The sequence below is a fragment of the Syngnathus acus genome, chromosome 14, assembly GCF_901709675.1.
Source record: "Syngnathus acus chromosome 14, fSynAcu1.2, whole genome shotgun sequence".
Lineage (NCBI taxonomy): Eukaryota > Metazoa > Chordata > Actinopteri > Syngnathiformes > Syngnathidae > Syngnathus > Syngnathus acus.
The window spans coordinates 9031574-9057500 of NC_051099.1; the positions used below are offsets into that span (position 1 = coordinate 9031574).

The 25927-nt window shown below is 46.7% G+C and overlaps 1 protein-coding gene and 2 long non-coding RNA genes across 9 annotated transcripts in view; 2 read left to right on the top strand and 1 right to left on the bottom strand.

Annotated features, from left to right (window-relative positions):
- Positions 1-4569: 4569 nt before the first annotated feature.
- LOC119133983 lies at positions 4570-17195 on the bottom strand. The gene is made up of 3 exons (XR_005100239.1): positions 17074-17195; positions 15565-15566; positions 4570-4583 (listed from the first exon to the last, which is right to left on the bottom strand). It is a non-coding gene; the product is annotated as an uncharacterized LOC119133983 (long non-coding RNA).
- On the top strand, positions 8348-11089 carry LOC119133985. The gene is made up of 3 exons (XR_005100241.1): positions 8348-9023; positions 10036-10630; positions 10725-11089. It is a non-coding gene; the product is annotated as an uncharacterized LOC119133985 (long non-coding RNA).
- Positions 17196-17734: 539 nt separating the features above from the next.
- Positions 17735-25927, top strand: part of LOC119133927 (F-BAR and double SH3 domains protein 2-like) — an 18213-nt gene continuing 10020 nt past the window's right edge. Inside the window, exons 1-8 of one of the 7 annotated variants that reach the window (XM_037270231.1) lie at positions 17735-17983; positions 18905-19002; positions 23739-23794; positions 25062-25135; positions 25180-25347; positions 25431-25564; positions 25743-25797; positions 25869-25927. The exon at positions 25869-25927 is cut by the window's right edge and continues 70 nt beyond it. In XM_037270231.1, the coding sequence (XP_037126126.1) occupies positions 17963-17983; positions 18905-19002; positions 23739-23794; positions 25062-25135; positions 25180-25347; positions 25431-25564; positions 25743-25797; positions 25869-25927 (665 nt within the window). In that variant the 5' untranslated portion in view covers positions 17735-17962. Of the gene's footprint in view, positions 17984-18904; positions 19003-23738; positions 23795-23862; positions 24988-25061; positions 25136-25179; positions 25348-25430; positions 25565-25742; positions 25798-25868 lie in introns of those variants that run through there. The other 6 variants (XM_037270234.1, XM_037270232.1, XM_037270233.1 and 3 more) reach the window with 6 other exon arrangements.

A 25927-nucleotide genomic window follows, 5' to 3' on the forward strand; every position in this document is an offset into this window, starting at 1 on the left:
AGATCTGTCTAAGGGCATCAGTGAGCTCCTGCAAAGTCTGAGGAGCAACCTGGCGGCGTCTGATGGACCGAAACATTATGTCCCAGAGGTGTTCTATCGGGTTTAGAGTTCATCCCAATACCTAATGGCAGTCAGACTGCCATTCTCTAGCCTGTAGAGGTCTGTTCATCCCTCCATGGAAATGCCTCCCCAGACCATCACTGACCCACCCCCGAACCGGTCATGCTGAATGATGTTGCAGGCAGCATAGCGCTCTCCTTGGCTTCTCCAGACCCTTTCACGTCTATCACAGGTGCTCAAGGTAAACCTGCTCTCATCTGTGAAAAGCACAGGGCGCCAGTGGCGGACTTGCCAATTCTGGTGTTCTATGGCAAATGCAAATCGAGCTCCACTTTGCTAAGCAGTGAGCACAGGACACACTACAGGACGTCGTGCCCTGAGGCCACCCTCGTGAAGTCTGTTTCTGACTGTTTGGGCAGAGACATTCACACCAGTAGCCGGCTGGAGGTCATTCTGTAGGGCTCGGGCAGTGCTCAACCTGTTCCTCCTTGCACAAAGCAGCAGATATCGGTCCTGCTGATGGAATGAGGACCGTCTACGGCAGGGGTCACCAACCTTTCTTAAACCGAGAGCTAGTTCCTGGGTACTGATTAAGGCAAAGGGCTACCAGTTTGACACACACTTCTGAAATAGCCAATTTGCTCAATTTGGCTTTCACTATGTGTTATTATTGTCTTTTCCAGTTCACGTGTAAGTGTGATTTTAACAAGAATAGCAAAAATACAGTCAAACCTTGGTTTTTGACCACAATCCGTTCCAGAAGGCGGTTCGAGAAGCGAATCGGTCGAATTCCGAATCTATTTTTCCCATTACAAATAATGGAAAAAAATTGAATCTTTTTCAAGACAGGTAAAAACCCAAGCTCCATACCAACCTGCCCAGCGAGCTCTGGAAGACGACGCTGCCCGCGGACGTGTTGCAAGGGTCGATCACCAGCAAGCTGCAGTCTGGGTCCCCGACTATGCGGAGGGGTGTGCTCTCCACGGAAAAGCCGTACGGAGGTCTCCGAAGAAAGCCGTGAAGCTCCCACACCGTCATCCTTCTCCGGCTCGACTTGCTCTTCGTGTGACATCTCGTCATGGTTGTAGCTCAGCTCGCAGCTGCGTCTTTATAGCGCCGTCAAGTCAGTCGTGTTGAATCGAATAGAAAGCAAAAGGTTTCACTTGGGTAACATGCTTGCTTTTGCTAACTCTCTATCGGTCTCTCTTGATATTGGTCCGCCCGCCTATCTGTCCAATTAACGTCGTCTAGCGATGTAATTCGTGATAATACGCTTCAGTGACAGCGTAAACTCATTGGAGCATGCGTCACAAGTCATTCTCCGACCCGAAGTGACTTGTTTTCCTTTTCATTTTGCGGCGCGCCGACCATGGACTTTGGCACCACTCAACGTTTGTTCACGTTGGCCGACGTTTGTTGTCTGCAAGTCACCGGAAGCTTTTGTTTTATTGACATTTATATCAGCTTGCGCACTTTGCGCTCAACAAGGGGAAAACACAAATTTAGCCTCGTCGCTGTGTACTTTCCCACTCGCTAAAATGTGTTATTGGTTCTTTGAATATGCTTAGCTACTGTCGAGCATATGCAAAAATTGCAATCTTCAATATCGAAGTTGCATTTATGACATGTCAGTGCCTTGTCTTTCACACTCCGGAAACCGGGGCGGATGTCAAAGTGCAAAATAAAACCCAGGTTTACCCTGTACATTTTCATCATTTGGATAAGTTGTAGAACAAACAATTTTATTTCTACACAGTACTACACTGCTCAAAAAAATTAAAGGAACAGTTTTTTATCAGGGTATGGCATGAATTCAATTAGACTTTTCTGATAAGGTTTTGGTCAGGTACGTGGCAGAGGGGGTTGTTAATCAGTTTCAGCTGCATTGGTGTTGATGGAATTAACAACAGGTGCACTAGAGGGGCAACAACGAGATGGTCCCCAAAACAGGACTGATTTTGCAGGTGGAGGCCATTTCAAGTTCCTCCCTCTTGATCTTTTTTAACAGTTTTTCCACAAGTGTTGGCTTTAGCTAGAGTCATTATCACGACTGGGAGCATGAGGCGATTTCTTAACCCTCCTGAAGTTGCGCAGATTGTCCAACTCCTCCAGGATGGCACATCCATGCGTGCTGTTGCAAGAAGATTTGATGTGTCTCCCAGTACAATCTCCAGAGCATGGAGGAGATTCCAGGAGACAGGCAGTTACTCTAGGAGAGCTGGACAGGGCCGTAGACCAGGGGTCACCAACATGGTGCCCGCGGACAACAGGTCGCCCGTGAGGACCGCATGAGTCGCCCGCAGGACTGTTCTAAAATTAGCTCAAATAGCGGCACTTATCAGCAGGGCCGGTTCTAGGAATGCACATAAGAGGGGGCAGTCAGAAATGTGAAGGGGGCATGTTTTTTTTTTTTTTTTTACACATTTTTAACACTGTTAGTGTTTTCTTCACGGCAGTTGTTAGCTGTGTGTCCAGATCTCAACCTGGAGAAGTGGATTGCACTCTGTCAGGCCTCTACACTAAGACCTGTCCAGCTTGGGTGTCCCACCTGAAGATTAAAGCTTCTGCTGGTATTGCTGTTAGGGTCACTGAGGCACGCAAACCCCACAATAAGGTGGCAATCTCTCAGGGGGGGGGGGGGGGGACATATAATATGAATGTTATATTAACTATTATTTGAGTTGTCGTTAATCATTAGTTATATCACGGGTCATTACGACGAGTTTGGTGGAGTTTTTACTGCTTCTTCCAACTCCTACCGCGCTGACTGTAACTTGACACTCTCTGGCTGCGTCTTGCCTCATTTGCATACTCACAGTGATTGGATGTTTACGGAGGGGCACGGAGTCCTGACAGCAGGCTGTGTGAGGACACACACTGCACCGACATGAGAGAAGAGAGGGGGCTGATTAACGTGTGTTTCTATCAGCGGATTTTTCACTTCTAAAAGTTTGATTCGAGGGGGCAGGACATCTGTTTGAGGGGGCGTTGCCCCCTCTTGCCCCTGCGTAGAGCCGGCACTGCTTATCAGTGAGCTGCATCTATTTATTTTACAGTCAAACCTCGGTTTTCGAACGTCCCGGTTCTCGAACGAATCGGAATTCGAACAAAAAATTCGAGCTTTTTTTCCTTCGGTTGTCGAACAAAATTCGGAGGTCGAACGTCGCGAGAGGAGCCGGGAGGACCCGAGAAAACCCGACCGCGCGGCCCGGATGCCGACTGACTCCGTTGTTATTGTATTTTCGTTACTTTGAGGATTGTATTAACCACTAATCATGCTTCCAAAGAAAGCAAGAGGGAGCAGTAAAGCCATCCTAAAACACAAAGACGCTCTTAAAGCAATGCGACATTGAGCGCCCGGCGCGCTGCGGTTGCGGGATCGGACCAAATTAAGCTCCCTGCGCACTGAGGTCCACTTAAATTTTGGAAAGTACATCAGGACTTTAAAAATATTTTCTAAATTTTAGCAACGGCTCTGTCACAATAATGCGACCAGCGGGGTGCAGTTGCGCGGTCGGCGACTCGCTACGGTTGCGCGTTCGGCGGTGCGCTGCAGTTGCGCGATCGGACAAAATTAAGCTCCCTGCGCACCAGTGACGTGCGGTGAGGGTTGGGGTTGGTGAGGCACTGACTCAGGGTCAGATTTACAAACGTACTGTATGACGCTAAGGCACTGACTCACAAATCAGATTTACATGCATACATGGTTGTTATCCCATTCTTGATTAAATGTAATAACATTTTAAACACACCACTGTACATTTAAACACACCACTGCAGTATTCTTACCTTTACTTGTAAATGAAGTCCATTCTCCTGTCCTTCTGGACGAAGATCTCGATGACAGGGAAAGCAATAAAGTCGATTTTTGGCAGCACAACCACAAAGCCAGTCATTTTTAGAGTACCAATCCTTTTGAAGCGAACGTGTTGTAGTCCGTCCCGGGAGGCCCGTAGTTTGAATTAATCCTCGCAAATCTGGCGTTGGTCTTCCCTTACTTATGGTTTCTTGCTTTGACTGAAAGTCAAGTTTAAAAAAAAATCCTTATTTTCGAGATTATATCCTCCATTGTCAGGGAAAACAAAGCCAAATAGCAACGCGTTAGCACCGAATGTTGTTAGTTGTTTTTCTTTTCTTTTTCTTCTTAATTTACTCTCGCATTTACTCGTGTCGTGAACTATTAGCCGGAGGCTCACTATCGCCCCATCTTCGCGGCAAAAGTACTGGCTGCCTCAAGGCTCGTATTTTCACCCGCTGACTGCAAGCAAGCACGCGCCGTTTGCACGCGCTCAGTACAGTGTGTGAGTGGTGCACACTCTCACACGCACGCCCTGAGCGGCACAACCTGTCACTGCCGCAGCCTCCATGATTCCCGTCTCCCGTTGTTATTTGAACAAGAAATACAGCTATTTTGACTATGAAAATGATCCAAATGTATAGGAAACACCCAAAATTGCATTAAAAGCATAGACCACAGGACAGATATTATATTATGTTTTATTATATTATTCATTTTTTAACAGCTTATGGTGACAGCTGAGGAAACCATGTTGAGCCCTTTACTGCCCCTGGTGGCAAGGTGAGGCACTGCCTCACCTGCCTCCTATGCACTCATAGGAGTGCACGTCCCTGCTGCGCACTTAGGTCCACTTATATTTTGGAAAGTACATCAGGACTTTAAAGATATTTTCTCAATTTCAGCGACGGCTCTGTCACAATAATGCGACCAGCGCGGTGCAGTTGCGCGGTGGACGACGCGCTACGGTTGCGCGTTCGGCAGTGCGCTGCAGTTGCGCGATCGGACAAATATGCGCAAATGAAAAAATGCTTAAAAAAAGGCGGGGTTTTTTTTAGCCGGAGAGGATGACTGTGTGGGAGCTTCACGGCTTTCTTCGGAGACCTCCGTGCGGCTTTTCCGTGGAGAGCACACCCCTCCGCATAGTCGGGGACCCAGACTGCAGCTTGCTGGTGATCGACCCTTGCAACACGTCCGCGGGCAGCGTCGTCTTCCAGAGCTCGCTGGGCAGGTTGGTATGGAGCTTGGGTTGTTCGCATTCGTTGTATTTTGACTAAATGAAAACTCATCATGTATTTGAAGGAATGGGGTCGAAATACAAGAAGTCCAGCCTAGCTGCAAAAACAGATGTGCTCAAACCTCATTGAATAAAGTACATAAGCAGACAAGTATATTCACATATTGAATCAATAAAAGAAACATTTTAAGCATATAATTATACCTGCACACCAAACCAATAAAGAAGACAAATCTAGACATTTTTATATATGGTGATGACATAGGTTTTTATAACTTCATGATCTGATCCTGTATTTTTCGGACTAAAAGTCGCATTAGCCATAAAATGCACAATAACGTGGAAAAAAAACATATAAGTCGCTCCGGAGTATAAGTCGCATTTTGGGGGAAATTTATTCGACAAAATCCAACACCAAGAACAGACATGAACGAGCAACAACAGGCTAAACCAGTGGTCCCCAACCTTTTTTGCACCACGGACCGGTTACGTGTCAGAAATATTTTCGCGGACCGGCCTTTATATAAATAAATACCGTTTTTTTCCGTGTATAATACGCAAAATTTAACTAATTTATTGTCCTAAAATCTGGGGTGCGCATTATACATGGGTACAAATTTTTTTTTAATATATATATATTTTTTCTTTTTTTTTTAAGAAAATCATGGTACAACAAAACCAACAACAGGACTGACCGACAAAGACGTGGAACAAAAAGACAGGGTGACATTACCAAAGACAGGAACAGACACCAAACAGACATCATGACAGTAACACATGCAATGATCCGACGGTGAGCGAGGGGCAGACAGGACTTAAATACAAAACACGTTACAAGAACAATAGTGTGTTTGTACTGTGCTCTGGTCATTTTGTCAAAGAAGGGATAATAGTCCTCTTCTCTTCTTGACTGACAATGAATGTGATAGTTTAATACAGTGGTCCCCAACCTTTTTTGCACCACGGACCGGTTACGTGTCAGAAATATTTTCGCGGACCGGCCTTTATATAAATAAATACCGTTTTTTTCCGTGTATAATACGCAAAATTTAACTAATTTATTGTCCTAAAATCTGGGGTGCGCATTATACATGGGTACAAATTTTTTTTTAATATATATATTTTTTTTCTTTTTTTTTTAAGAAAATCATGGTACAACAAAACCAACAACAGGACTGACCGACAAAGACGTGGAACAAAAAGACAGGGTGACATTACCAAAGACAGGAACAGACACCAAACAGACATCATGACAGTAACACATGCAATGATCCGACGGTGAGCGAGGGGCAGACAGGACTTAAATACAAAACACGTTACAAGAACAATAGTGTGTTTGTACTGTGCTCTGGTCATTTTGTCAAAGAAGGGATAATAGTCCTCTTCTCTTCTTGACTGACAATGAATGTGATAGTTTAATACAATCAGCAAATAACAAAATGCGTATTACAGGTAATATTTTATTTCACAACACTTTGCCTTGTTCCTTTCGTCTCTGCTGTTCACTTCAAACACGCTCCATACGAACGCAATGCTCTCGTATCAGACGCTTGCTCGATCACCTGCTCGTTTGCTGTCACAATGTACCCTACACAAATCCGAAACATTTGTTGCGGCTCCGAGTCACGACGAGGGGCAAGTTTTGGTTTCCAAGGGTGTTTTTATTCCTCTTCAACGTCTCTCCCATACAGAGCCGCCTTTTTCACATGTCCGCACGTCACTTTCCTCTCTTTTCATCTGATCGCGGTGGTGCCTTTACGGGCAGTCGGAGAAATCAACGCCAACAAAAAAAAATACATCCAGCCTAGTTAAGACCATACCAAAGACTATAAAAATGGGACCCATTGCCTCCCTGCGTGTGTGACGATCATTGGGACTTAAAAAAATAAATAAATAAAAAATAAAATAAAAAAAATAAAAAATTGGGTGCGTATTATACATGGGTACAGGCTTTTTTCCAGCATCAACATGCCATTTTTAGGGTGCGTATTATACATGGGGGCGCATTATACACGGAAAAAAACGGTATATTTATATATTTATTATTTAAATATTTATATATATAAATAGGATGAAATAAAATGATACGACTGGCATAAAACCAAATATAAACCACATAAAAATAAAACGTTGAATTAGTGGGAGCACCGAGCTCTTTTCTCAGAAATGAGCCGTTCCCATCTAGGCGTAATCGGAGACAATGACACCCGAAGTGGTTAAGGTTTGTCTTTAAATGCAGGATGCTTGGTCTCCATGTGCCGAAGCAGGTTTGAAGGCTTCATTGCCTCGTTAGCTAGCCTTTCGCCACATATGCGGAGTGCACTTGGCGCGTCAGAGTCACCTGTGGCGATAAATCCATATTTTAAGTAGGACTCCAGAAATGTTCTTTTAAATGCAGCTTTCCTTTTCTGAGAAGTCGTAGCCTCTTCTTCTTCAGTGTCCTCATTGGACGTTTTTCCCTTTCCGAAGAAGCTTTCCAAACTTCTCTGTTTCTTGCTCATTTTTGCTTGCCTCGCGGGCTTGACTGTGGTGACATGTCACGTGACCGAGACGAGCGCCCTGTGTCAAGAGTCCTTATTTTTCAGATGCACCGACAGATGCAATTGGGAGAGATTCGCCAAATTTTTTATATTTTTCAAAATAAATTCTTACTCATTTTTGCTAGCTTTGCGAGCTCGACTGGGGAAACATGTCACGTGACCGGGACGAGCGTCTTAACATGAATGAATTGATCGTCAATGGAAAAAAAAAAAAAAAAATGTTTTTGGTTTTCCTTTTTTTTTTTTCCTGTGCGGCTCCGCGGCCCGGTACCAAGTGACCCACGGACCGGTACCGGTCCGCGGCCCGGTGGTTGGGGACCACTGCTATAGATCAATTGGGTCAAGGACTAGCAGATTCACCAACAGTTTTTACCCTACAGCGGTGGTCACATTGAATGCCGCTAAACGTAAATGATTGTGTCTGTGTATGTTCTTCTGTGGGTTTTTAGCTTGTATTTTTTTAAATCTTTTACTCTATTTATTTTTTATTTCATGCGCTGATCGGTTGGCACTTTTTAAATTTCGTTGTACGTGTGACAATGACAAAGATCTATCTATCTATCTATCTATCTATCTATCTATCTATCTATCTATCTATCTATCTATCTATCTATCTATCTATCTTGTAGAATTTGGCGTGAATTTCACAATTTGAAAATTTGAAATTTTTGGTAAGTGGGAAGTTGTGGAAAAGGTAGGCAAACGAACAATTGAAAGTTGGAAAATGAAATTTTGTGAATTTTTGTGGAAATTTTAAACGTGAAAACGTAAAATTTTTGAATTTGGCGATTTTGGGAATGTCGAGAATCTTCCCGAATGTTATTCGAATGTGCTGAATGATGTGAATTTCAAACTGGAACGACGTGAATGTCAAATGTTGAATGTGCCATTAAGAATGAATGGGGGAAAACCCCCCACATGATTTAACATAACTATTTGAGATGACTTCTTTAAATAAACCATCTTGAACGTTCTATGCAAAAGTTATTATCTGAACCTCACCTGTATCTAGTCAGTTAGCCAATCGAACTCAATGAAGTCCCTGATGAAGGAGATCACATGGGGGGTTCATGTATGAAGTCTTCCTCCTCACCACTCTCCCAGTCTTCCGGCTCATCTGCTCCTTGGCACTGCACTTGGTGGAGTCAGGATTAATCCTGACCAAAAACACATGAAATGAGTATAGGAGTTAGAGGTTGAGACACTACGTACATGTCAACGAGTAATCAGTTAGCAAATCACAACTGTGATTGGGGGGGAATTAATTACAAGAATCGATAAAAATAAATTGTTTTAATTAAATAAAATATTGCAGTATTTTATATTTGCATTACATTTATTTTACTATTAAGGGGTGATAATACTGCCTGAATAACACTTGTTACTCTAGGTCAGGGGTGGCCAACCCGCGGCTCGCGAGCCGCATGCGGCTCTTTGGCTGGTTCCATGCGGCTCTTTTACGTTCATTTGTGTTTATTTTTTGTGCGTATTTGCTTCGCTTGAGTTCAATATGGTATTTTGGTCAAACGCGCATGCGCGTGAGGTGAAATCCCGCAAAGGAGGAGGGACAAACCCATTTGAGTGTCAATTTCGCTCTAAAAATGGCAAGGAAAAAATGCACAGCTAAACGAATATATGAGGATGAACACAGGACGTTTTTAACAGAGTTAAAGTTGTTTTTTGTTGAACGCAATGGCAAGCCATTCTGCCTGATATGTCGGACGTCATTAGCGCATTTAAAAGCTTCAAATGTTCAGCGCCACTTCAGCTCACTTCATGCCAATATCGATAAGGACTTTCCAAAAGGGACTGAATTTCGCAAGCACAAGTTTGGACACTTTGAAAAGTCAGGCAAAAAAATAGGTACAGTTTTTCAAAAAAAATTACGAAGCACTCAGAGACTGTCACGCTTGCATTGTTTCAACTGGCTTGGAACATTGCACAGGCTAAAAAGCCATACAATGAAGTGGAGTTTGTTAAAAAATGCCTCAGTGACGTTATTGAAATCTTGTCTCCTGAAAACGACAAACTAAAACGAATGGTCTGTCCCGCCACACATAGTAAGTGAAAAAACGTTTGTTTTTGTTTGTGGAATTTGTTGAACTGAGAGTTTGTCTGTGTGAGACAATGCACACAATGTTCATTGTTGAAAATGTGGTCTTTGGTCTGTGGTTTTGTAGGAGTCAATTTGTCATTATCATGTTGGTGCGTGACATGATAATGTCACACAATAAATTTGGCTGAGCAGAGGTGTGTGTGTGTGTGCGCGTTCGTGCGTGTGCATGTGTGTGTGTGTGGGGGGGGATGTTCATGTGTGCTCATGTGTATGATGTGGCTCTTTGCGATGACACAGTAAAAAATGTGGCTCTTAGTCTCTGACTGGTTGCCCACCCCTGCTCTAGGTATTCACATAAGTTCAGTTATGATACAAGTAGTTAGTTGTGAACACAATGGCAGCCAGCAAGAATTGAAACGCTGTGTTGCAATTATCAGAGAGATGCCAGTGGGAATAAAGTTAGGTATATGATTTTATCGGTTAATACCTCTGAATAAACTCCAATGTTGTGCAGGCTGATACTCTAGGTTGAAAACATAGTAACAGGCGAAGAGTGGCCAAGGCAGTGGTGAAGTCAGCCAGGTGAGCAGCAGGTGGGATTATGACCCGCCCCTCGATCGACAGCATCCATTTTTTTGCAGTCAGGATTGTCTCTCCTTAAAGTCAGACATTACAAAAATCATATTTCCCAGCAATCCATTTTATAAATGATCTGGTTCACATGAATGACTGTAAAAACAGGGCAGGGAGCATACATATCTTCCAAGCTGTACATAAAACTGATAAAAGGAGCATATATAGTAACTGAGTTGGTGAAAGATGAACAAAAAGTGACACATGTATAGCAAGCAATCTGAAATCGGAGTAATGACAAACGAGTTGGCTACTAGGGATGAGTGAGTACACCATTAGCTGTATCTGTTCGATCAACTAGATCAGGAGTGGCCAACCCGCGGCTCTTTGCCGGGTTTCATGCGGCTCCTTTACGTTCGCTTCGCTCGGTAGTCTCTGACCGGTTGGCCACCCCTGAACTAGATTATCAATATCCGTACTCTGAATGGCTTAACCCGGAAGTGGGTGTGGTTCAACCCAGAAATAGGCTGATCCTGCCCCACAAGTTGTCTTTTTTGCCAGAAATGTATACAAGTTGATCGAGCTGACAAAAAGCTACAACCTTCAACAGTGCAAGCCAAGTCAACTCCAATTTGCCTTTCAAGTCCTGGTTTAGCTGTCCTCTTGTGAGAGCGGTACATGTGAACTTGAAGGGCGTCACGTGTGTAAAAAGTGGCAAAGCATTCTGCTACCCCACATGGAAATCTGAAGTTAGCTAAATTTCTGTGAATCCTCAAATGACGAACAAATGCAGGGATTGAAGCTGTGGTGAAATTACAGTACTTGCATGAGTACCGTAAATTCCGGACTATAAACCGCACCAGCTAAAATTGGGGGATATTTTAGTTTTTTTCTTATATTAGCCGCACCGGACTATAAGCCGCACGTGCACACGCGTTTTTTTACAAAGAAAGACTGTTCACAGAAAGCCTTAAAGTTTTAATAACATACTTTAACATGTCTTTCTAAACATTGCCTGTGACGCAGCAGTAGTACCGCAGCAACACGGAAGTGTGCACGCGAGTTATTAACAAAGAAAGACTGGACACAGAAAGCTTTTTTAAAGTTTTAATAACATACCTTAACATTTCTTTCCAAACACTGCCCGTGACGCGGCAGTAATACCGCAGCAACACGGAAGTAACACAAGACTAATAGGGCTGGATTAAAAAAAACATACCCGGTAAAAGTCACTGAGACGCGGCGGTAACACAGCAGCAACACGGTAGTACAGCACCAACAGGGTTCGTTAAAAAACATACCAGTAAAAGTAAAAAAAGAGCTTCATCGTCTTCATCTTCCTCCTGTGCACTGAAACCATCGAAGTCTTCCTCCTCAGCGTCCGATTGGAATAGCGTTAGATATCCTTCGCCTCACACTTTCTCAGTCTCTCTTTCGTCGTCGCTTTTATGCATTTCTTCGAGTGTGATGAGGGTCTGTTCATGCTAATTTTATTCATGCACGAAGCGCTAAATTACATTAAACTAGCGAGCGACACGTATAGCTCCAGAGTAGACGGGACCACGAAATAAAGAAGTGTGATGCAACACAATGTCATCAACATCGACTGCCTTTAGCTTAAAAGCGGCTTCATATGCATTTCTTTTGTCCCCCATAATGACGGTTTGTGTATAAAAGCTTCCTTTCAGTAATGTCCGTCTTGATCTCGTTGTGTCTCTTCTTTGTGTGAATTATACGCCACTATTCGCCTATCAAAACACAAACTAGCACGTCTTCTTCGGCGCATTATCTCTTCTTCGTCTGTCTCGCTCTTGCTTCCTGCTAGAGCGCCCCCTGGAGGCTGTAAAAATTCATAAATACGACGCGCCGCGCCGCCATTTAAGCTCTATTTCCCTCTTTGACAGCCAAATTGATTGCTTTTAACTTAAAAGCTGCATCAAATGCATTTCTCCGTGTGTTTTCCATAATGAGGGTGTGTGCGTGATCCGCGAAATGTTCAAAACACAAACTAGCACGTCTTCTTCGGCGCATTATCTCTTCTTCGTCTGTCTCGCTCTTGCTTCCTGCTAGAGCGCCCCCTGGAGGCCGTAAAAATCCATAAATACGCCACGCCGCCATTTAAGCCTCGGGGTTCAAAGTAACCTTCTGAATAAAATGCATTAAAAGTTCACGTTCATTACAACTTGTTTTTGGTGAGCAAAATGTCAGAAGAATTGAATTTAAATGCTGATTGATTGGGTTTTAATACAATGCAGATGGTCTAAACAGCGCCACTGCTTTGTGTAATCTCTGAGTCACATGGCAGAGTAAGAGAAAGGGTTTAGAGCCCTTTGACGCAGGTCACCTAGCGTGCATTCCTACTAAAGCTCATAATAGTCACAAGCAACACAGCCAGAATAAGCAGCAGCCATAGTAGTGTTTCAAAATAGTATTTTTGTTGTTGTTTTTTTTCTTCAAGATACCGCAGTGTATAAAAGTGATCAAGTCATCACAAAAATCACGAAAAAAATCCTTATATAAGCCGCACCTGACTATAAGCCGCAGGGTTCAAAATTTTGGAAAAAAGTCGTGGCTTATAGTCCGGAATTTACGGTAATTCATTTTGATGGCAAGCAAACTGATTACTACTTGTGTATTACTATTTTATTTTATTACTTATAGTGATAGTAGTCCTACTTACCGAGTTTCTGGACGTCGCGACGTGTGCTTGGTGGTGGAGCCGCCAGGAGGAAACCCCACACGGAGGCGGAGAATGTGGAGAAGAAAAAAAAAGGCGGGAAAATACTCTTCTCTCGCGCGCAGCATAAAAATATAAAATAACGACACAGTAACGACCGTCGTACTGTCGCTGCTAGTGCTTCAGTAAGTTAAAAAAAAGAGAGAATCTGGTCAGTTAAAGTTACTGCTATCACAAGCTAGCTAACAGTTAACGTTACCAGTAGCTAGCTCTGTCTGCCCTCTCTCTCCCGATCGAAAAACAGCGCTCTCTCGGAGCCGTTTTCGCTGCCAAACTGAAACAAATGAACGCAGACGACGCGAACACAACAAAAAACACACAATACAAGACAAGGTCTTGTAAGAAATGTTGTCGGAGCCAGAGGTGCAAGCGCTGTGATCGCGATTTGTCCCGTTTACTTTGACGTGATTGGCCATTCAAAGCAAGACCGTTGAACTCTCTTGATCCTCATTGGATAAATTCATGTCAGCCCATGTCAGCCCATGTCCGCCAGTGAAAAAGAAAAGGGAAAAAATGTTGGGAATAAAAAAATGCCATGGTAAGTCATTATAACTTAAAAGTCATAATGATTATATGATATTTATATGATAATCATTGATTTTATTATGAGATATTTTATATCTAATATATATATATATATATATATATATATATATATATATATATCCATCCATCCATCCATCTTCTTCCGCTTATCCGGGGTCGGGTCGCGGGGGCAGCAGCTTCAGGAGGGACTCCCAGACTTCCCTCTCCCCAGCTACTTCATCTAGCTCATCCCGGGGGATCCCAAGGCGTTCCCAGGCCAGCCGAGAGACATAGTCTCTCCAGCGCGTCCTGGGTCGTCCCCGGGGTCTCCTACCGGTGGGACATGCCCGGAACACCTCCCCAGGGAGGCGTCCAGGAGGCATCCTGATGAGATGCCCGAGCCACCTCATCTGGCTCCTCTCAACGTGGAGGAGTAGCGACTCTACTCCGAGTCTCTCCCGGATGACCGAACTTCTCACCCTATCTCTAAGGGAGAGCCCGGACATCCTGCGGAGAAAACTCATTTCGGCCGCTTGTATCCGGGATCTCGTTCTTTCGGTCACGACCCATAGCTCGTGACCATAGGTGAGGGTAGGAGCGTAAATCGACCGGTAAATTGAGAGCTTTGCCTTTTGGCTCAGCTCTCTCTTTACCACGACGGACCGGTACAGAGTCCGCATTACTGCCGACGCTGCACCGATCCGCCTGTCGATCTCACGCTCCATCCTCCCCTCACTCGTGAACAAGACCCCAAGATACTTAAACTCCTCCACTTGGGGCAGGATCTCATCCCCGATCCGGAGAGGGCATTCCACCCTTTTCCGATCGAGGACCATGGACTCGGATTTGGAGGTGCTGACCCTCATCCCGACCGCTTCACACTCGGCTGCGAACCGCTCCAGTGAGAGCTGGAGATCACGGCCTGAAGAAGCCAACAGCACAACGTCGTCTGCAAAAAGCAGAGACGCGATGCTGAGGTCCCCAAACCGGACACCCTCAACGCCTCGGCTGCACCTAGAAATTCTGTCCATAAAAATTATGAACAGAATCGGTGACAAAGGGCAGCCTTGGCGGAGTCCAACCCTCACTGGGAACGAATCCGACTTACTGCCGGAAATGCGGACCACACTCTGGCATCGGTGATACAGGGACCGAACCGCCCTTATCAGTTGGCTCGGTACCCCGTACTCCCGAAGCACCCCCCACAGAACCTCCCGAGGGACACGGTCGAACGCCTTCTCCAAGTCCACAAAACACATGTGGACTGGTTGGGCGAACTCCCATGCACCCTCGAGGATCCTGTTGAGGGTGAAGAGCTGGTCCACTGTTCCACGGCCAGGACGAAAGCCACACTGTTCCTCCTGAATCCGAGGTTCGACCTCCCGACGGACCCTCCTCTCCAGCACCCCTGAATAGACCTTACCAGGGAGGCTGAGGAGTGTAATTCCCCTGTAATTGGAACACACCCTCCGGTCCCCCTTCTTAAAGAGGGGAACCACCACCCCAGTCTGCCAATCCAGAGGCACTGTCCCCGATGTCCACGCGATGCTGTAGAGACGTGTCAGCCATGACAGCCCCACAACATCCAGAGCCCTTAAGAAATCCGGGCGGATCTCATCCACCCCCGGGGCCTTGCCACCGAGGAGTTTTTTAACTACCTCAGTGACTTCAACCCCAGAGATTGGAGAGTCCGCCTCAGAGTCCCCAGGCCCTGCTTCCACAATGGAAGGCGTGTCGGTGGAATTGAGGAGGTCTTCGAAGTATTCTCCCCACCGACACACGACGTCCCGAGTCGAGGTCAGCAGCACGCCACCTCCACTGTAAACAGTGTTGACGTTGCACTGCTTCCCCCTCCTGAGACGCCGGATGGTGGACCAGAATTTCCTCGAAGCCGTCCGGAAGTCATTCTCCATGGCCTCGCCGAACTCCTCCCACGCCCGGGTTTTTGCCTCAGCAACCGCCGAAGCCGCGTTCCGCTTGGCCACCCGGTACCTGTCAGCTGCCTCCGGAGTCCCGCAGGCCAAAACGGCCCGATAGGACTCCTTCTTCAGCTTGACGGCATCCCTTACCGCCGGTGTCCACCAGCGGGTTCGGGAATTGCCGCCACGACAGGCACCAATGACCTTACGGCCACAGCTCCGGTCGGCCGCCTCAACAATGGAGGCGCGGAACAAGGTCCACTCGGACTCAATGTCCCCCGCCTCCCCCGGGACGTGGGAAAAGCTCTGCCGGAGGTGGGAGTTGAAGCTCTTCCTGACAGGGGATTCCGCCAGACGTTCCCAGCAGACCCTCACAGAACGTTTGGGTCTGCCAGGTCGGACCGGCATCTTCCCCCACCATCGGAGCCAACCCACCACCAGGTGGTGATCAGTTGACAGCTCCGCCCCTCTCTTCGCCCGAGTGTCCAAAACATGCGGCCGCAAATCCGATGACACGACTACAAAGTCGATCATCGAACTGCGGCCTAGGGTGTCCTGGTGCCAAGTGCACACATGGACACCCTTATGTTTGAACATGGTGTTCATTATTGAAAATCCGTGTCGAGCACAGAAGTCCAACAATAGAACACCGCTCGGGTTCAGATCGGGGGGGCCGTTCCTCCCAATCACGCCCTTCCAGGTCTCACTGTCATTGCCCACGTGAGCATTGAAGTCACCCAGTAGAACGACGGAGTCCCCAGAAGGAGCGCTCTCCAGCACTTCCTCCAGGGACTCCAAGAAGGGTGGGTACTCTGAGCTGCCGTTTGGTGCATAGACACAAACAACAGTCAGGACCCGTCCCCCCACCCGAAGGCGGAGGGAGGCTACCCTCTCGTTCACCGGGGTGAACCCCAATGTGCAGGCGCCCAGCCGGGGGGCAATAAGTATACCCACACCTGCTCGACGCCTCTCACCGTGGGCAACTCCAGAGTGGAAGAGAGTCCAGCCCCTCTCGAGAGGGCTTGTACCGGAACCCAAACTGTGCGTGGAGGCAAGTCCGACTATATCTAGTCGGAACTTTTCTGCCTCGCACACCAGCTCGGGCTCCTTTCCAGCCAGAGAGGTGACATTCCATGTCCCAAGAGCCAGCTTCTGCAGCCGGGGATCAGACCGCCAAGGTCCCTGCCTTTGGCCGCCGCCCAGCTTGCAATGCACCCGACCCCTTTGGCCCCTCCCACAGGTGGTGAGCCCATGGGAAGGGGGACCCACGTTTCCTTTTCTGGCTGAGCCCGGCCGGGCCCCATGGGCGAAGGCCCGGCCACCAGACGCTCGCCTTCGAGCCCCGCCTCCAGGCCTGGCTCCAGAGGGGGGCCCCGGTGACCCGCGTCCGGGCGAGGGAAAACGTGATCCATTAATTTTTTTCATCATAAGGGGCTGATGATCCGTGCTTTGTCTGGCCCCTCACCTAGGACCCGTTTGCCATGGGTGACCCTACCAGGGGCATGAAGCCCCAGACAACATGGCTCCTAGGATCATAGGGGCACGCAAACCCCTCCACCACGATAAGGTGACGACTCACGGAGGGGTATATATATATATATATATAAATTCTCAATGTTCATTCATCAACGACATTGACAATAAAAATACAGTAGTCTACTCTTCTATTTACAGTACTATACTGGCTATTGTGATTTGTTACAGTAATGCTTCGACTACTGTGTTCACTGTAATACTTATACTACTGTGATTAACAATTACAGCAATCGACTGCAAAAGGCAGTAAGTAAGGCTACTGTGTTTAATACAGTAAGTAACCGTAGATTTCACAGCCATTTTTAACAGTGTATGGTTCGGCAGAGCCTACACTATGGAGGTCCAAACACCTGATTTATCGTGTAAATTTGTGATGATGCATATCTGAACTGGTCTCGCAAAGGTAACAGCAGAAGTCACACTGATTTGCAGGTATGTTATTTGTTGTGAGTTCATGCATTGTGTTGGTTTTGTTCTTTGAACAAGGTGATGTTCATGTACAGCTCATTTTGTGCACCAGTACACCACCAGCACCATCTGTCTTAAATTTGAAAAAAATATAATTGTATTTTTCACTAAAGAGGGGTTCGGTGAATGCATATATGAAATTAGTGGGGTTCGGTTCCTCCAACAAGGTTAAGAACCAGTGTTAAACTCGCTATTGACGTTTTTTATTTTGACACCACGCGGAAGCAGTGTTCCGCACACACATTTTATTTTGAAAGAAAAATACGGAAAAGGTTTAAGTCGCTACGTTCAAATGACGTCTGCTCCCCGGGGCCGCGAGCGACAGCACTGTTTTCATCAGCAGGGTTCGGGCTCTCTGTTTAACGGACTCGCCACGGCTGCCCTACAAGCGAGGCTGCCTGGAACTACCATTCTTTCTGTCGATCGCTGTCGTAGCCGAAGAAGTTGGACTAACGTCTCCTGCCCAGATAAACTTTTGGACTTTTTCCGCGTCGTTTTTATGTCCAGAAAGAAGGATGCAACCCCCACCACGAAAGGTGACCCCCCCCCCCCCCCAACACACATGCACGCACACACGCACACACACACGCACACCCTCCCGTCCCGAGTTTGCCTGTAGCCTCAGAAGCTAACGTTACTCGACGAAGTGGTGCATATTTAATGGTTGCCGGACCACGACGGCAAAACACAATTTTGCCTTTGACATTATATTTGCCAAACGGATTGGTTTTTATTACAATATATGCATATATATGCCTCTTAAAGTTGTTGTACCACAAGTGTGGGAATAGTTTCGCTTAACTTAAAGTACCCTTTTCCCCATTCGAATTAAATAGCATTCTCAATTGCACACAAACATCACTTTTCTATTATTATTATTTTTTTATCACTACATTACTCAGGTTTTACGATTAACGTCAAAGATGTTACATCGGCGCGCAAGTGGTTTGTTAAAGCGGTTCTAAAGTTCAAGTAAGTATCACTTCTCTTCACTGGTAACCCGCACTGAAACGAGCGGAGGGCAGCGTTAGTGGGTTCCGGAGGGGAATCCAAGTGACGACCTCCCTCAAACCAAAAGTAGATCGTATTTTTGTCCGGGACGAATATGAGAGTGGACCCAGCTTGATCACATGCGCGTCTCATTAAGTCGTGCCTTTTTACGACGGTCTGAAGGTATGAGTGAATGTTTTTTTTTTTACGGTTGTTTGGTTCATGGCGCTCTCTTTCGCGTCAGTAGTGAATAAATTAAAAACTTATAGTTGCTTAAAGCTGTTAAACTCTCAAGTCATTCATTTTGAAATAGTGTCCTCATTTACCGACGTAGTGTACGCAAATTGGAACGCGCAGCAATCTGTCACGAACGCAGCAGTAAAGACAAGTATAGTCAGGGACGTACAAAACAAACAGACAAACAAGCCAAGAAAGACAAAAAACACATTTGTCATCTCCCTCCACAGGTCCGGGTCACCCAGGAGCTGAAACACATTCACGGCGAGCAGCTGAGCAGACTGCACGTCAAACACCAGACTGAGTGTGACCTCCTGGAAGACCTGAGGTGAGCGCTCTCATGTCTAATCGTGCTTTGGGATCAACAATGTCAAAAGGGGAAGTCAAGTAACAGCCGAGAAATGCGCAATTTTGCGCCATCAACCGAGGACTTCCCGTGTTATGAGTTTGAACAAGCTTGCGTAAAGACAAAACACGTCGTTCGAGAGCAAGTGGGAGAGCAGCAGACAGCCAAGCAGACACGACGTCAGTGTCGTTTGCAAAGATGCACTTCCTAAAGGTTGCAGTCGCGTTTTGGGCTCCCCGCTTCCCGTCTGCAGCTACCAGCCGGCTCTGAACCTTGCCAACAGTTGGCCGGCCGTTAAGACACGGGACAGCCGCCAGATGTTCCCGTCGCCATCAGAGTGGAGCGGGGGGAGCTCCCAGGAAACCATGGCAGGTCGTTGAGAGGCGTGGCGCGGCTCGAGTCTGGACATGTTTACCGGCTTTGTGATGATTTTTGCTGTGCTCGGCTTTTATTCATGGCAGTGACCTCCCTCTTAAAGTGCAGCTATAAATGACACCAGAGTGTCCCCCCTGAGCTTGGTTCCTCGGCTTTTAAATCAGCTCCCCATCGTTTTCGCATTTGACGCTTTGTCTTTAGAGTTGACAAATGAAGCGCTCGGAAATAATACAGAAGCGTCATTGAGAAAAATTTGAATGAACAAAATGACAATCACTAGATCAGGGGTCACCAACACGGTGCCCGCGGGCACCAGGTCGCCCGTGAGGACCGCATGAGTCGCCCGAAGGACTGTTCTAAAATTAGCTCAAATAGCGGCACTTGTCAGTGAGCTGCATCTATTTATTTTACAGTCAAACCTCGGTTTTCGAACGCCCCGGTTCTCGAACAAATCGGAATTCGAACAAAAAATTCGAGATTTTTTTGCTTCGGTTGTCAAACAAAATTCGGAGGTCGAACCTCGCGAGAAGAGCCGGGAGGACCCGAGAAAACCCGACTGCGCGGCCCGGATGCCGACTGACTCCGTTGTTATTGTATTTTCTATACTTTGGGGATTGCATTAACCCCTAATCATGCTTCCAAAGAAAGCAAGTGGGAGCAGTAAAGCCATCCTAAAACACAAAGACGCTCTTAAAGCAATGCGACATTGAGCGCCCGGCGCGCTGCGGTTGCGGGATCGGACCAAATTAAGCTCCCTGCGCACTGAGCAGAGGCGTAGCCAAGCCGGGGCGGCGCCCCGGTTAGGACTCCCTGCGCCCCGGTTGAAAAAAATCGAGCTTTTTCGATTCTTCATTTTCATGCCGTTTTTTTCTTTCGGTCTTGCGCGAATGTGCTTGCGCTATTCTATGTGCGCGATGTTATCCATTCACCGTTTGCCTCCCGGACCCGGATGTTGTTTTAGCGATCAGCGAACGCCGTGGGTGATGTTCGATTTTTTTTTCCTGTGGGCGTGCGCCCCTACTGGAAAAATTCCTGGCTACGCCTCTGGCACTGAGGTCCACTTAAATTTTGGAAAGTACATCAGGACTTTAAAAATATTTTCTAAATTTTAGCGACGGCTCTGTCACAATAATGCGACCAGCGCGGTGCAGTTGCGCGGTTGGCGACTCGCTACGGTTGCGCGTTCGGCGGTGTGCTGCAGTTGCGCGATCGGACAAAATTAAGCTCCCTGCGCACTTAGGTCCACTTAAATTTTGGAAAATACATCAGGACTTTAAAGATATTTTCTAAATTTCAGCGACGGCTCTGTCACAATAATGCAACCAGCGCGGTGCAGTTGCGCGGTGGACGACGCGCTACGGTTGCGCGTTCGGCGGTGCGCTGCAGTTGCGCGATCGGACAAATATGCGCAAATCGCAAACCGCATCGCTGGCGAAGAAGGCCCAGCGCCGCCTGTACTTCCTTCGGAAACTCAGGCGAGCGGGAGCTCCTCCGGCCGTCATGACTACATTTTACCGCGGCACCATTGAGAGCGTCCTCTCCAGCTGTATTGCTGTTTGGGGTGGCAGCTGCACTGACTACGACTTGAAGGCCCTGCAGCGCATAGTGAAAACGGCTAGTAAGACTATTGGTGCTTCTCTCCCCTCCTTGAAGGACATTTACACCTCCCATCTCACCCGCAAGGCGACCAAGATTGTGAGTGATGTGAGTCACCCCGCTCACTCTTTGTTTGATCTTCTGCCCTCTGGGAGGCGGTACAGGAGTCTGCGCTCCCGCACCACCAGACTCTCCAACAGCTTCGTACTCCAGGCTGTTAGGATCCTGAACTCGCTTTCAGCGTAGCGTCCTGTTCTTGCTGTCTGCTGTATGCACACTGGCTCGGTTTTGCTCCTCTTATTTATTGGATTATTGGTTTATTATTTATTCATCGCTCATTTTATTTATTATTTTTTATTTATTATTTATGGTTTGTGCCTTCTTGTTTTTGTTTTGTGTCGCCTACTTGTATGTCTCGTCACCGTGGGATGGAGGAAACGGAATTTCGGTTTCTTTGAGTGTCTTGGCATATGAAGGGATTGACAATAAAGCTGACTTTGACTTTGACTTTGAAATGAAAAAATGCTTAAAAAAGGCGGTTTTTGTCTTGAGAAGTATTACCGTTTTTTCCATGTATAATGCGCAAAATTTAACTAATTTATTGTCCTAAAATCTGGGGTGCGCATTATACATGGGTACAAATTTTTATTTATTTTTATTTTTTTTCTTTGAAGAAAATCATGGTACAACAATTTTTGAAGAAAATCTTGTCACGGATGGTTCTTTACAACGTCACTTTCCTCTCTTTTCATTTTAACCTAACTGATCGCGGTGGTGCCTTTCTGGGCAGTCGGAGAAATCAACGCCAACAAAAAAAATACATCCAGCCTAGTTAAGAAATCACCAGAAAGATCACCATGACAATTGTGAATAATAAATAAATAATTATTATATATATTATATATATTATTATTATAATAATAAATAATAATTGTGATAAATAACTGGAACATCACTCAAATATTGGTGATCCCGTTGAGAGTCTCACATATTTCTTCGCTATCGAGTTTGCTACTGCATGCGCAGTGATACTGACCGGCAGAATAACATCCGGTTGTTCCCAAAGATGATCTTTTTTCTGAAATAATTTTACGTTTACGGACTTAAGTAACCCGGCCGGGTCGTACCAAAGACTATAAAAATGGGACCCATTGCCTCCCTGCTTGGCACTCAGCATTAAGGGTTGGAATTGGGGGGTTAGATCACCAAATGATTCCCGAGCGCGGCGCCGCTGCTGCTCACTGCTCCCCTCTCCCCCAGGGGATGGATCAAAATCACACGGGGATGGGTCAAATGCAGAGGACAAATTTCACCACACCCAGATGCGTGTGTGACGATCATTGGGACTTTAAAAAAAAAAAAAAAGTATTATACATGGGTACAGGCTTTTTTCCAGCATCGACATGCCATTTTTAGGGTGCGTATTATACATGGGGGCGCATTATACATGGAAAAAAACGGTAAATTTTTTTCCATTATTTGTAATGGGAAAAATAGAATCGGAATTCGACGGATTCGCTTCTCGAACCGCCTTCTGGAACGGATTGTGGTCAAAAACCAAGGTTTGACTGTATTTTCGCTATTCTTGTTAAAATCAAACTTACACATGAACTGGAAATGACAATAATAACACATAGTGAAAGCCAAATTGAGCAAATTGGCTATTTCAGAAGTGTGTGTCAAACTGGTAGCCCTTTGCCTTAATCAGTACCCAGGAAGTAGCTCTCGGTTTAAGAAAGGTTGGTGACCCCTGCACTAGATGCTTCCGACAATAAACGTTTTACACGCAGAACATTACAATATGTTGTCATTCAGCATTTGTTCACTTTTAAAACAGAGAGAAATTTGGCCATTTTTATCATTTTAGGGTGGGGAGAAAGTCAAAAAATGTCTGTGGATCTTGAAAAGAGTGAACTAGTCTATAAAAGGCTTCGTGCTGCCACTCGGTTTACAGTCAAACTAAACAAAACAAAGCGAATTACAAGTTGTGTATTTAACAGGGCCGCAGTCGGTTTAGCTGAATGCTAAGAATCGATGCGAATCACTACCTACCGTATTTTCCGGAGTATAAGTCGCACCGGAGTATAAATCGCACCAGCCATAAATTTATTTGACAAAATCCAACACCAAGAACAGACAACAGGCAACAGGCTGTATGGTATGCTAACGTTACATAAACACATAAAAGAGGAACTGAGAACGTGCCTGACGTAACATATTAAGAGTTATTTAAATAACTATAACATAAATAAGTTCATCAAACCATCTGTGTCACTCCAAATCATTAAATCCATTGAAATCTTCGTCCACTGTGTCACTTATAAACAACTCAGCTGACTCCGGAAGTAGATGCGGCGCTGACGTCAGACTCATCGTCAGTTGCAGTTCCAATTATTCCACAGGCCTAGAGCGCCCTTATGCGGTTTAGTGTGAAAATAACATGTGAAGTGACATACTAGTAAGTAATATGTTAATGATCAAGTAATAATGTGGTAATAATTTCACATATAAGTCACTCCTGAGTATAAGTCGCTCCCCCAGCCAAACTATGAAAGAAACTGCAACTTATAGTCCGAAAAATACGGTAATAGCATTTGTGTGGTGCCAGCGTTGGAGGGCTTTGATAAAGAGATACTTGAACACGATGGATGCGGCAACAATGGTAGACAGACAACATGCTGTTATGGATATGTCGGGACTAAAGGAGACTTTTGGGTGATTTGATCATTCCCACTCGTCTTTTGCAGGACTTTTAGCCAGAAACGGGCATGCGTCGAGCGGGACTACGCCCAGGTAAGGAAACGTGCCTTCATGCCCTAAATCTTAATGGCTCCTCGCGTATGTATTTATAATCTGGAGGTGTCGCGATAGTGCCGTGCCTGTGGAAACTGAGCCTTGCCGGAAGCGCTAAGGAAGACGTACCTGCCCGCTGCTTCCAGAAGGACGTCAATTGGACGTCTGACAATAAGAACAAACAAGGAAGCAAACAAAGAGAATCTTGTTGGCCGTGTTGTGGCATTACAGGCCCGTAAGAAATGTGCCGCAACGCTGTGAAGAGAAGGCGGCGGTGCGACAAGCAAGCGCAAAACCGACAAAAAGTGAAAGCGTAAACTGCTTGCCCATTTGCCCGCGCCGCTTCCTCGGCGCCAAAACGGTTAGCGGGTTTATGTAAAGCATGTCACGCGGCCGGACCCCCGACAACAGACCGCGGCTCCGGCTCGGCGGCGCTTGTAGGGAGGGGAGCAAATTTGGCACAGCTCGGGCTGAACGATAGTGATTGAGTTGAGAGAGATGGAGTCACCTGGCTTTGCTCTGAGCCTCGGCTTCCTTTTTTCAAAGGCCAACTGGTTGTGCAAATTCCCCAAAAGGGTAGAGCCTTCCAAAAGGCGGCGCCGCCTGGTCTCTCGCTCCGTCTTAGGAAGGCCGCGACGTCTCTGGGGAGAAGAACAATAAGCACAAATGAAACGTGGTCCAGTCGTTTCTTGACAAAAGCATCTCCCGATGGACACATCAGAGGCCTCGTGATATTGTCATCAATTGCCGAGGAGCGAGAGTGCTTTTTTTTTTTTTTTTTTTTTTTGTCTTTCAAGGAATGAAAGATGCACCTGTGCTCTGATCAACTGGCTGCTCTTATTTGAGGCCGGTGGCGTGCTCCACCTGCAAGCTTCTTCAGCCAAGGCTGGGGATTGCCATTCCCATCACAGAGGAGCTGAAAATGAGCTCCTCTGTTCGGGCGCGGGTTGGATTGGCTCACGCGTCCTCCGCACAATGGGCCGGTTTGTCTCGCGGCTCTCCAGCCTTGGCACCATCGGATCGGGAGGCATCACCGCCACCACGCGACCACATTCCACGGGATTCAAAGCAAAGGCGACCCCCGTTAAAGTGTCGCACCGCTCGGACCTCGTCCGTCCGTCTCTTGCAGCATTGGTGCAGCACACTAATATGGTCTCCGTTTGGTGTCCGCGAATCACCAAGCACAAGCAAGTCAATAAATAGGTGATGGGCAGAGTTCAAGGCAATGTGGCTCCAACCTGCGCCTCAGTGTTAAAGGTGAACGTGTCGTCCTCCAGGCTCTGCACAAGTTGGCCAATCAGTACCTAAAAAGGGAGTGGCCCGACAGCCTGTGGGAGGAAGCCGATCGCAGGTAAGGGACAAAAGGTGTCCGGTGCCCTCCCAAAACCAATCCAGGCCCTTTTGTGTGTTTGCCACAGGAATATGTACTGCGTATGGCGGGCTTATCTGGAGGGGACCATCCGGGTCACCCGCTCCAAGATCAGCGCCTGCGACAACTACAAAGTGCAGGTGGCTGAGCCGGCCAAGACTGCCCGGTTGCAGAAGGAGCAGCGGCTGCGTAAGGTAACGGCCGAGGCTCTCGTGCCCTTTTGAAAGGCTGCGGCCAATGTCAACCTGCCGCCGCCTCCGTTTCGTGGCTTTCCCAGTGTGTTGAGCGGCTGACGAGCATTCAGGCTGAGCTGCAGGACTCCGTCAGAGAGCTGAGCAAGAGCAGGAAGAAGTACCGGGAGGCGGAGAGCGTGGCGCAGGCCGTGCGGGAGAAGGCCGAGCTGGAAGCCAAGTAAGAGCCAACCCAAAACGGCAACTAAAGAGCCCATTCATCACGTTAGCGCTTAGCCTGTTAGCAAGGCAGCCCTGGCACCACTTGAGACACCACAAAGCGCAATGACTCTCCACCCCAGCTGGCAATGTCAAAAACTAAATTGCCAATTGCTCAGAGCTTTTTTTGTTGCGTCCAGGTCTAAGCCGAGCCTCTTCCAGTCCAGATGGAGTCTACAGAGAGGAACCATCAAGGTCGGCCTGCGCCACTCGGGATGGCCACGGAGACGCGCTGGGCATTTTCTAACCGACTATGCACGTTGCAGCTCAGAGCCAAGCGGAGCGAGTGTGACTCCAAAGCCGCCCGCAGCCGCAACGACTACCT